Here is a 12,312-nt window from a genome sequence, read left to right on the forward strand (position 1 = left end):
AAAGCAGAGGTTCTCACACTTTTTCACGCCCCTAAACTGACACAAATTAGACCACAGACCCCCATCTGACAAGATGTATGCTTTTAGATGTTTTATCACAGACAGTGTATGAAACCCATGACCCAAATAGTCATACATTCTGTCATTGTGTTATTTATGGATGGAAATATAGTGAAAATAAATGAATCCCCTATTTGCTGAAAACCCCCTGGAAGCTCCTTAAGGACCCCTAGGGGTCCCCGGACCACACTTTGAGAACCACTGCTCTAAAAGAAATGTAAAGAGCAAAAAACGGCAGTGAAATCAACAGTCTGCTACAAGTTAGATCTGACTGCATAAACTGTACAAACAATGTTTGTGTTAAGAGTAAAATGTATAAAGCAGCACGTGACACAGTGTCACAAACACACAAAGCGACGTACACATATTAAGGCCTGATTAAAACCTACATTTATATTTAAATCTAAGTTAGTTTAAAACAATATTTAAAAGTAGCATTAAACCTGATAATAGGCCCACAACACGTGACACTGAAGTCATCAATATTTCTGTCAATGTTTCAGTTCAATGTCAGTTTATCTATTAAGAAACCATTCAGATCAGTAGAAAACTACCAAACTCGTTATGACAGCGTCTGTGACTCACTTTCCCTGCCAGTATAGCTTCTGGATAGTTCTCATCCTAGTCCTTCAGGTCTTTACTTACCCCTCAGGGGTCGTCCCCTTATAATGAACGGCATTCTGTCACCTGGCTCTCTTCTGGGGCCTCATAGCGCCGTTTTTCTGCCCGCTCTCCGCCGCGATTCGAGGGGAAATGAGTCGACGGAGCCGTGCTGGAAGGTTACCAGTGATTGGATTACCGGTGCCTGTATGGAGGATAACCGGCAGCGCGTAATCCTTCCATTATAATCCTGCTCCAATGTTCCCGCAACAGAGCAGGTGAGTTAGGCAGCTGCAGCTCAACATGGGACAAATAATAGCAGATCAGAAAACTTTATGTTTTGCGTTTATAGGCTATAAATTAAAGAATTTTAACCAAATAATCCCAATAAAAATACAGTATTGAGTTTGAATTGTAGTCCTATTTACATTAATGGCCTATTTCTTATTGTTCATTTATTTATTATTTATCAGTGTGTCGTTTTGATTACTGCTTAAAACTAAAATGTCAGGACTTCACATGAATTCACTTAAACTGCAAACAGCAGGCTCACATCCTATAAAACATGTTAACATGTTAACTGCTCTTCATTTGTGGTCTGTAGTGCACACAGACTCTCAGATTAAAGACCACATGTCAGATTACACTTGAAAATAAGGACTGCAGCGCAACCCTGTGGTTTTCATGTAATATGTAGACTGTCAGTATTTCTCTCTGCAGACAGATGCGTCAAAGTATTAGAAAAATGATGTGAAAGTCAAATGAGTCTAATATTTATTACAACCAGATCCAGTTTCTACATTGTCGCAATGTATCCCTTGATTAATACGATTTTTTTTCTCTCTTCAGTGTTTCTTTAAAATATAGAGACTATAGCTAAACTAATTTAATTTAATTTAAAGCCTACACAGCAGTAAAGAAATTACTACTTATTTTGCCAAATAACCATGTTTGTCCATTGTTTCTAGGTTTGTACTTCATCACAAGAGGGATATCTTTATTTATTTATTCATAACCTTTTTGATTTTTGTCATTTAAAGCGAAGCTCGTGAGACTGACCATCATTTCCTACAAACGTTTCGTTTTTAAGCAGCACTTATTAGGAGTGACCTAAATGACGTTTGAGATTAATCAGTGCAGAATAAACGTTCTTGTAAAACATCCGTGGGAACAAATATGTGTTGGAAACTTTTGGAGAGCCGGAAGTTATAAGTGTCCGCAGAAATCTGTCCGTGCGGGAGCAACAATCACATCCAAGATGGAGACCGCAAACGCAGGACATATGATGAGCTTAGCAGCTCTGCAGAGACAAGACCCGTATATAAACAAGCTGCTCGATGTGACCGGTCAGGTGGCTCTGTACAACTTCAACTCTAAAGCCAATGAATGGGTAAGTTTGGTTTGTCGGAAGACCCGAAACTGTTTCGTGTGCAGCCAAACGAAAAAGTATTATGTTAGCATGCTAACGTTAGCTCCTCGATAAAAACAACACAACAACACCAAAGAAATACGTCAGTATTTATCAAACTGTGATTATGCCAGGTGTGTTCACAGACATACTGTCTAGATACTGGTGCCTGGTGTCTGTTTAGTGTTTTAGTTTCGACATTAAGTTAGCGTTATTTTATGTGAGCTAGCATTAGTTGGCTAATTACACTCTGCGGTCGTTGCTAACGTTCAGCACGTTTTGCATCAGGGTTTGTTGTTGTTGTTGTTTGTTGTTGTTGTTGACGAATTACATTACTTTTTATTGTAGGAGAAGACCGAAATTGAGGGCACCCTGTTTGTTTATACGAGGTAAGCATTTTAAAGTGTTTTTGGTGATTTAACACGACGACCGTGAAGGTTGTTTACTTTTTTTACGTTTCTTCGCGCTGTCATTCCTCTGCGCATGTGTGTAGGCCACAGTCTTTGTAAACAAACAAACAAATAAAGATGGTTTTCCATAATTTGGACATTGCAAGAAAACCACAAACTATTTAGAATAAAATAAACAATTTTACATTAACAACATTGAATCTTAAATTGTAATAAATTATGCTTCTTGTATTGTTTTTTCTCTTTTCTCTCAACCAGTTTTGGCTCTTGGTCAAACTATATAAGAGACTGTAAGATATCAGTCTTTACTATGGTGACTTACTAACAATTAATATTTGTTCAGCACCTTTCATTCAGGTTATTGCAAGTGCAAAAAGCAATTCAGAGCACTTTACAGATGACTCATAGGTCATAACAGAGCAGCACAAACATTAACTGTAAAAAAAACTGGAAACTAATGTACCTGAGAGGTAAAATGATAGAAGTGAAATATTAAAATCATTAACATAGATATAAGTATATTATATAAATATATTTAAACCAGAAGATTTCACTATAAATGTTTAAAACAAGAGAATGATGATTAAATACATTAGAAGATATGTAATGGCCCAAAAATGTTGGTTTAACGTTTACATTTAAAGATATCAACACTTTCAGCTCCTCTTAGATTTTCAAGCAAACTGTTCCAATGACTTGGATAAAAACTCAAAGCTGCACTTTGGAATGACTGAAAGAAAGAAAAGAAAGCAAGGAAACTAATGTCAGGACTTTAAAAAGGGTTTAATATGTTCTCTCATTTTGGTCCTCGTCAGCATGGCCATATTTCATTTCTTTTCAATTTTAAGAGTCAGTCAATGGAAGAGCTGATTAATTGATTAATCAATAATGGAAATAATAGTTGGAGTTCTTCATCACTGTTTGCAGAGGGCTCCAAAAGTCCATCAGTTTCATCAGATACAAAAAATATGATTGTTTTGTAAAGCAATGTGTTTAAAATAGAATTAACTACATTAATATAGTGAAAAATAATTTTATATAAGTAATGCAAGTGAAAAAAGTTCAGATCATGAAGAAAAAGTCGAGTCAGTTAAGTGAAAGTTAAGATTTTAAAGCTTGAATGAATGAACATCATTTTACAGTGTTTGTGGTCTTTGTTGGTCTAAGGTCTGCCTCCCCTCACCACGGCTTCACCATCATGAACCGACTGAGCACAGAGAACCTGGTGGAGCCGATCAACAAAGACCTGGAGTTCCAGCTGCAGGATCCTTTCCTGCTCTACAGGAACGGCAACTGTGAGTATTTTGTAGAATGAGTCCTTTTAAAACATTATGTGAACAATAGGCGGACATACATTTCTGTATCGGTGTGGACTGAAATCAGATGCACTTGAAGATTATTATTTAATGACTGAGATCAAATATCTGAAGTATTTCACTGTTTCTTGAGAAGTTAAAGGCAGCAAAACGTGTCATGTGAGGGGAGCAAGAATCTGCACGACGACAAATGTGAGATATCTCCCCGTAGAAAACGCCTTTTATATAAATGCAGCCGTTTACGAATGCTGTACAAAATGTCAAAAATCATCATGTCAGTGGGAATATCAAGCATTGTTTCTTAACTACAGGAGATGATTCTGTTTCTGCTCAGCTCCCATGAAACACTGCTGTATCACAGAAAATAGACCCACTGTGCACATCTTGGTGTTGATGATATTCACACACACACACACACACACACACACACACACACACGATGTAACAAAACACAGCGGTACCTCTGAAAATGCCGAACAAACACCTCCCCAGTGTTCTCTGAAACATTTCTTTTCCTTTTTGCTTGAAGTCATCTTGGCGTCTCGGAGTCACATTAAGCAAGAAAACATCTTCTGAGACGACTTTTCCACTCATGACCTCACGCAGGCCGATCAGACGGTAACAGTTTCAGCTTGGTTCGGCCACAGTTGATATTCTGCATTGGGGCAGCAGCCAAAAAGACCTTTTTATTATGAATCTAACTTATTCTTACTATGTATTTTAATATATAAGTTGTGGTTTGCTGATGGCTTTATCCAGAGATGAGCCAGTGCTGCAGTCAAGCTCTTCTAGCGTGAAAGAAAGAGTTCATCAAGAAGTAAAGTGAAATAAAAAGGAGTGTTGAAATTCCTCAGATCTTCAGAAAGTAACTGACTGCGCTGCCGCCGAGGTAATCTATCAGAAGTCTGAACAGGAGTTTCATCACAGCAACAAATAAAGAATTTGATTGTTTTCCCATTTGTTTGCTGATCAGAAAAAACAACATAGCCAAGGTCAATGTCAGAGTAGACTGCTCCCCTTTTGGACTCGGTTTGCCCATCAGCCTGGCCGGTATGGAAGACATGATGTAATTTCTTGTTGGTATTCAGGCCAAAGCAGCTTCTCCAGTAACTTCACATCAGTTCAAGTGCTGCTCTTATCATGTTTAGTTCCTCAGAGTGAGTGGAGTCGCAGACGGTTAAAAACTGGCTACACTGGTTGACAGTATTCCTCAGGTTATGATGGAGATGCTTCCTACCGCTGCCAGCCGTCACCTCAGGGAAACTGGTCGGAGTAAATATTCTCTGATGGTTTCCTCTCCTGGTTCTTCTATCTGTTGGTTTTAGCTGCTCGTGTAGTTCTCTTCAGTTTTCTTCAGTCCAGTTGTTCTTATCAGTAATGCAACTTGTTTGCCAAAGTTCGTTCAGTTCTTCTCAGACATGAATTGGTCAGCACCTCCTGCTTCTGTTTGTTTTTTTATGAATTCTCCTCTGTGGTTGTTGTGGTAGAGATTTCACGTTACTGTTCTTTAGAGAGAGAGAATTATCTTGGAGATGGTTTTTAAGACTCCGCCTTCCGCTGTGAACAAGATATAAGTTTGATGATTTGAAGAGCAGAGAGTCCGACACAGGGAGGATGAATTCTTCAGAGATGTTGATAATTAACGTGCCAGGGTTATTTCTGTCTGTTGCTCTTTAAGCGCTGGTGAAGTCACCGCCTGAGGGTGATGAGTGTGTTCAAAGTTGAGTTGAGAGCGCTGTTCAGAGAGACCTGTGTACTTGGACACACACACTTGTTTACACCCATCCATATTCCCCGTGGTCGCAGTAGATGCTGCAGGGAGACAAACACATAGGTTGCTAGGTTACCTCAGCCTCTTTAGGGACCTTGAATACGCCAGTGTTTCATCACGCACACACAAATGAAACACAGGCTGTAACTCATATACAGTTTTTGCGTTTGTCTCTGACTTTAATGTAGCTGTTGACTGTTTAAACTCTGTCTAGATGAGATTTAAAACTTTCTCTGTTCATTTTCTCTCAGGACAGAGGCACTGTGATTCAAATGAGCACAGATGATTTGCATCATAGTTGCAGGGATTTGTTGTTTTTATACTGTGCTTTTTGCACTTTTTATATTTCAGTCCTTATTGTTTTTAAAAAATACATCACCAGACCCCCCTGCCAAGAAAATTCAATGAAATTATCCTTTTTAATTCTAAAATTTCCTTTTTTTTCCTTCCTGTTCCTCTTCCTGTTTATTTATTTTGTTATTTTTATTTATTGACTTGTTATTAATATTATCATCATCATTATTATTTTTTATGTACACACTCATACCTACACACACAGGAATCTGTTAGATTTTTTTCTTTTTCTGCTGTTACTGTTGTACGTCCTAAATGCACGTTTTGTCTTGATGCCTGTATTGTCATCCATTGTGTTACGTTCTGTCTTGTCTCGTATCACTTGTTTTATCTCATCTCACTAAATTAAGAAATATATATACATCAGTCAGTATGTGTGCAGGCCCAGTTTACATGATGCATTGAAACTAATAATAGTGATTGATGCTGAAGTCCATTTATATCCTGTTGTCCTGGACAGTTACTCAACATATTGACTTTCAATGGAACCGTATTGTGATGATTCGATCATATTGTGTCTAAAGTTTTACAAAACTCTGTCATCTAAAGTAATGATTCCAGGCCAATTATAAAACCTTAATGAGTTACTATATATTTTACTGTTTTATTTTTATTTGTGAAGAGTTTTGTCTGATTTAATGCTTGAGGGAACTCTGTGAAGTTTCGTAGTAGCACTATGCAGCAGTTATGAGCGGGTCCCTGTGCCTGTGTCCCTCATGCACAAAGGCAGGAAGAAGACTGCGAGGATGTAAACGATGCAGGATCTAAAATACTTAAAATCAAATATTTTATGATGAAGGACATTCATTGAACACTTTGTCTACACAGGAACAATCATCACTCTCACACTTATGTAACTGAACGATGTGCTTCTGTTGTAATCGATACATCTCCCTACACATGCTGAAAAAGCTCATCTCACTCATGCTTCACACTCACATAACTGCAACCGAAAGTGTCTTTTCTGACTCCAAATCTAATTTCTTCTGACTTGCACCTCTGAGCATCGGGCTCTGAGCTCAGAGCAGTTCTGTGGCTGTAGACACTGACAGAGAACAGAAACCCAAATTACACTTTTTTACACTTGTGTAAATTTCATCACCTGTCCACGATGGTCCATGTGAAACACCTAAAATATATAACAGCCTCGATCCATTACCATGTGTGCTGACACCCAATGAGGTCTAAACAGAACCACATCCACTGTTCCTGCCTGGTTTATGGACTATAACATGACTAGTGTAAACAAGATGTAATATAAAGTATTTGTGTTTTTCTTACAGTGGGTATCTACAGTATTTGGTTCTATGACAAGCGAGACTGTCAACGCATCGCTCAGCTGATGGTCAAGTAAGTAGCTGCACACATGAACCGTCTCTGGATGAGAAGGTGAAAAAACCTTCAGTTAGTTTCACAAGATGCTCTATTTCAACAAAACAGTTAGTTAATACATAATTAATATTTATAACATGCATGTAAGTCAGATCAGTGGTGGGAGTCGACCCACAGCTCCCTGTGTGTGTATATATATATATATATATATAACGCTTTACCTCTCCCCCAGGATTGTGAAACAGGAAGCGGATCATGCCCAGAGAGAATCACCAGAGAGGGCAGAGCCGAGGAGGACCAATGGTACCACAGATCCACGACCGATGGACATCCTAGAACTGCTCAGCAAAGCCAAGGAGGAATACCAGAGAGTGAGGATCCAAATACACACTCGCACATGCAAAATTAACATGTGATTTAGGTCCTTAAATCCGCAAATGTGCTTATCAAAGTACTGGTTCACAGGTTTGACTCAACAGATACCGACTCATGAGTCACACACATGCTAAGTTTACAGTGGTACTAAATCTGGGATTATTTCAGGTGTGGGGGCGTCATAAGCTTTAAGGTGGAAGAATTTATAGCTATTCTGGTTTCTTAACCTCTGCTGTTAGTCGACATATTTATCCTCTGGCTCTGTTTGAGAGTTTGAAAATAACATTAAATTCTTTGTTTGCGTGTGTGTGTGTGTGTGTGTGTGACGCAGGCTCAGGCAGGTGATTCAGACGTGTCTACTGAGCCAAATGTGAAAGCAGCTACAGATCATCCCCACAGCACACTGCAGCCTGAAAAGGTACACACAGAACACACAGTACACACAGTACACACAGTACACACAGTACACACAGTACACACAGTACACACAGTACACGCATGGTACTTATTCATTGCAACTAATAATAGTTTTTTTTATCATTACTGAATCACCTGTTTTTTTTATATTTTCCTGTTGCCTGTTTTGTCCAAAACTCAGTGTTATTCTAATGTAAGCAAATATCACCTGATTATTATTTATTATGAGCTTTATTTAACTAATATATGTTACGACTATCTTTAAGTAGAAAAGTCTGACAAGGGACAGGGGTCGCAAATTAGCCTTGTCTAGAAATCCTATATGCAACACATCTGTTTCATGTTATTTTAACCTGTTACAATGTGTTTTGCATCATCCTTGACAAATAAACTAATAAATAAATATTAAAATTGCTGTTGATTTATTTTCTGTTAGTGTTTTGCACTAATTTGTTTGTGTGATTTCCAGCCAGCTCACAGATTTGTTCTTTTTCACCCATCAGAGCACTCACACTGTTGTGAAGCAGATCACAGTTGAGGAGCTCTTTGGCTCGTCCATCCCTAAGGACGCCTCTCTACCCGCCATGCCAGCACAAAACACCAGCGCTCCCAGTGACCCCACCACTGCCTTCCTCAAGAACCAGCCATATCCCACTCCAGCCCACCAAAACCCTCTCCTCCCACCCCATCTTACAGCCCCGGACCCGGGGTCAAACCAGCGGCACCAAGCCCACGGCCTGCTCCCGGCTCCTTACACGCTACACCCCAGCCCTGTTTTCCAGTCAGTGGGCCCCAGGTCAGACCCCCAACCTCTGTGCTCAGTCTCCCCTCTCATGATGCCTCAAGCTGGCTCAGAAACTCGCGCTGCCCCCCCTGGTCCTGCAGCGCCGTCAGCAGCTCCTACGGCCTATTTGGGACAGGAGATACTCAGCACGCTCAAACCGCCGGTGCAGTCAGTGAACTCGGACATCCACAAACCCATCCTCGCACCCAACTTCCTGCCAAGCACGCTGGTCCCACCCCACAGCTTCCAGGAGCACATGGCGAAACCCCTTCTCCAGCACGGCAAGGAGATGGATGTTTTCTCTCAAGCTCCAAGCCTGATCAAACCAATCTCTGTGAGGTTTTTTTTTTTTAGAAGTCTCTCACATTTACTTTTATACCACAACAGATTAAACAACATGTTTTTGTCTCTCTGTCTTTCCTTTTCTATTCTCAGGCTGTCCCCATGAGTCCAGGTCTTGCTGTTCCACGGTCGGACACTTCTGTGCTTCTCTCCCCCAGCGCCTTCCAGCAATCAGTCAGTAAAGCAGCAGCATCAGTGGTCCCTCCTGCCCCCTCTGAGCTCTCCTCCACCTCCGTAGGAGCTGTAGAGCCTCCACAAGCCCCCTGCAGCAAAACACAGCTACAGGAGACTCTGATACACCTCATTAAGGTAAAACAAGGCCATAAAATACATAAAAGTGTAGAAAAAGTCCGAGCTAGAGTTGTGCACAATTACAGTTTCAGAATGACAAGACTCAAGAATAAAGCTAACACACATTTGTTCATTCTCTTGTTTACTTCCTCCCCGTCCAGAACGACCCAGACTTCCTCGGTACCATTCACGACGCTTACCTGCAGAGTCTGTCCAAGGACTTCAGCAACATGAAGCTATAGTCCTACTTCAGACATCACCGCTGTAACGTTCAGAGCTACGACCGACCCCTTTACAACCTGTGAGGAGACCAGAAGATAATGAGTTAAAAAAAAGTGCATCAAACAGGTTTTTGACGCACTGTAAACCACAACTCTTCAAAACGAGTCTGTTCTAAGGGATATTATAGCATGCAGCGCTCCATTTAACCTTCTGTTCCTGACTCAGAACTTGTTTTTTGAGTCCTCACTTGGACTCTGATGCTGTCCTAATCGCGTTAAAACTTGGATCGACTTTTTGTCTACACGTCAAACCAGAACTACTGAGGGAGAGTAGGATGAGATAAAACATCCCAGTGCGGCCTTGAGGGTTTTTTTTTTTGTTTTTTTAACTTTATAAATATTGTAAAGCCCACGGCTTCACACTGGTACAGATTACCTGTCGCTGGTTTAATTCGTGGAGGACAAGACCACAGTGGAGCTTCGACAACCTCAAATCACAGATAATTTTGCAAACACACACTCTGCTTCTCGTACTCATCTCACGTCTTTGGAGTTTCTCGCAGTGCGAGAGTGAGAACACACTTCACACTCTAGCTGCTTATTAAGACAAAGACCTCCGAACTGTTTCAGGGGTCTTTGCAGACAAACTGTCCCACTGTGTGGCATTAAAAAGGACTACTTGTTCTCCTAATTTCACTTATTGAACCCTCTCCCTCAAAGTGATGCTGACACTTGTATAGTTTTAGTAATGATACAGACGCACTGAACACAGTTTTTCGTTACAGTTACTTTTGTGGCATTTTGTGTTTGTCAGTGTCTGTTAACGAGGAGGACTTTTTTTCTTTCAACTCCTGTCCAAGGACGACACAAAATGTTTGGAGAAGCACTTGCAGCTAAGAGCTCAAACTTTTTTTTTTTAACGTTACTTTGCAGACTGCCATGTGTTCATAGAGGCACACCGACAAACGCACCAACAAGTTCCTTTGCTGTCATTCCTTTGTCCACCCTCGTCCGTCTTTCAGCTCCCCCCCACCAGCTGAGCTCACAGAACTTGTTCTCAGAGGGGAACGTACGATAGACAACAGCTGCGGTGCCTTTAGGGATACCAGTATTTTAGGATGGTACAACAGAGCTTAGTTTATCCAAACCTGTGGGTTCTGCAGCTGATCTATAATTTGGGTAAAATGAGCAGAAACACACAAAAAAAACTGTTTACATTTACCCTTTGATATTAAATTGATTGGAAAAAAACCCCAAGAGGAACAGATCTACTTTTGATATTTTCAGTCCATTTTAAACCAGTTAATTCCGTTTATACCAGTAATCCAAACTAAAAATATAAACTACCTCCATTCCTGTATCAGTTTATTTTACGAAGCCACAGTTAAGTCTTCAGTCACAAAGACTTAAAGAAGAAAACTTTGGTAATTTGGCTTTTTTGCAGTAAAAGGCTACTGCAGCACAGACCCGTTGACCCTGCAGACTGCAGCGGGGACAGGAAGTGACACACCTGTCTCATCATCATGTGCAATGCTGAGTGGAAAGTGACGCTTAAAGAAAAAAAGATTTAGAAAGGAGATAAAAAAAAGAGAAATACTATGTGGCATATGTGCATTTTCTAACCACACAGCAGGTTACTAATAGGTTTCATTTACCTTGTTAGAAACAACACAACACACGTAAAACCATGAAAAACAGTCGAAAAATAACGTAAAAGCATGAAATTTTAGGTTGTAAGGTTTTTGTAACAAACGGTAAAGTGATATTTGTCCGTAGTCGGCTTGTGGATGATCAGGCTACTTTTTCACACAAGTTAGCGCTCAGATGTCTGTAGTTCTCTGAAGAATCGATAAAACACGTCAGCGCAGATGGAAACTTTAGTCATAGACGTTAATGGGTTTTTTTATTTTGCAAACAACATTTCAGAGATTATGGCTGATTTCAAATTTTTTATGTCACTTACGGAACATGTAAAAAAAAAAAAAAAATCGTGTAATCAAAAATGTTTTACATTGCGATAATAACCGTGTGAGTGATATGAATTTCTGCATAAGTCCTCACTGACACCACACCTGTGTCTGATCCTGCTATATGAATGTATTTGATGTTTACTCGCAGTATGTATGTGCCAGTCTTCTGTGTGCTGCGTATTTAAGTTGAGCTCAGATACACACGCCTTCAGAACCAACTGTTACTTATGATGATGGTTTGTTTTGTTTTTAATTGGCAGAATTTATATAAGACATCGGAAGTATCCGCAGTAATTTGTACACTTCGTCGCCCTGTCATAATTCATTTTGCCAACACCTCTGGTATGTGTTGGCTGAATAAACGCACACAGGAAGAAATGATTGGAATGTAGAGATTGTTTTTAATCCCGGTCTCATATTTAAGATTTTTAGGTTATTTTTCGCTTTGGTATAATTTATCTTATTGGCCAGAGGTATGATTTTTTGCTCAATGTTTTTGGTAAAGTCTTTGCAAATTCATTTTCTAAGATTGTTGTCATTATGCGGAATTTGGTTTATTTTGACTATTTTGTGATATTAAAGATTTGAAAATAGACTTGTCTGTTTTTGTGTGCTGCTGGGAGGAGCCACCGTGTTTCTGTCAGCTGTTTAAAGCTCTTTA

General features: G+C 39.8%; 2 protein-coding genes across 2 annotated transcripts in view; one reads left to right on the forward strand and one right to left on the reverse strand.

Moving 5' to 3' along the window:
- cacna1db (calcium channel, voltage-dependent, L type, alpha 1D subunit, b) overlaps positions 1–7,195 on the reverse strand; it is a 101,658-nt gene extending 94,463 nt beyond the window's left edge. Inside the window, exon 1 of the mRNA XM_067591713.1 lies at positions 4,256–7,195. Coding sequence (XP_067447814.1) covers positions 4,256–4,388 — 133 coding nt within the window. The 5' untranslated portion in view covers positions 4,389–7,195. The remainder of the gene's footprint in view (positions 1–4,255) is intronic.
- On the forward strand, positions 1,886–12,246 carry dcp1a (decapping mRNA 1A). Its single transcript, XM_067591708.1, has 9 exons — positions 1,886–2,050; positions 2,417–2,457; positions 3,646–3,773; positions 7,203–7,269; positions 7,484–7,622; positions 7,958–8,044; positions 8,547–9,161; positions 9,263–9,478; positions 9,622–12,246. Exons 1-9 carry the CDS (start codon positions 1,919–1,921, stop codon positions 9,700–9,702), a joined length of 1,506 nt encoding a protein of 501 aa, XP_067447809.1. The 5' UTR covers positions 1,886–1,918; the 3' UTR covers positions 9,703–12,246.
- Positions 12,247–12,312: the final 66 nt, after the last annotated feature.

Source organism: Thunnus thynnus, chromosome 6, assembly GCF_963924715.1.
Source record: "Thunnus thynnus chromosome 6, fThuThy2.1, whole genome shotgun sequence".
Classification (NCBI taxonomy): domain Eukaryota; kingdom Metazoa; phylum Chordata; class Actinopteri; order Scombriformes; family Scombridae; genus Thunnus; species Thunnus thynnus.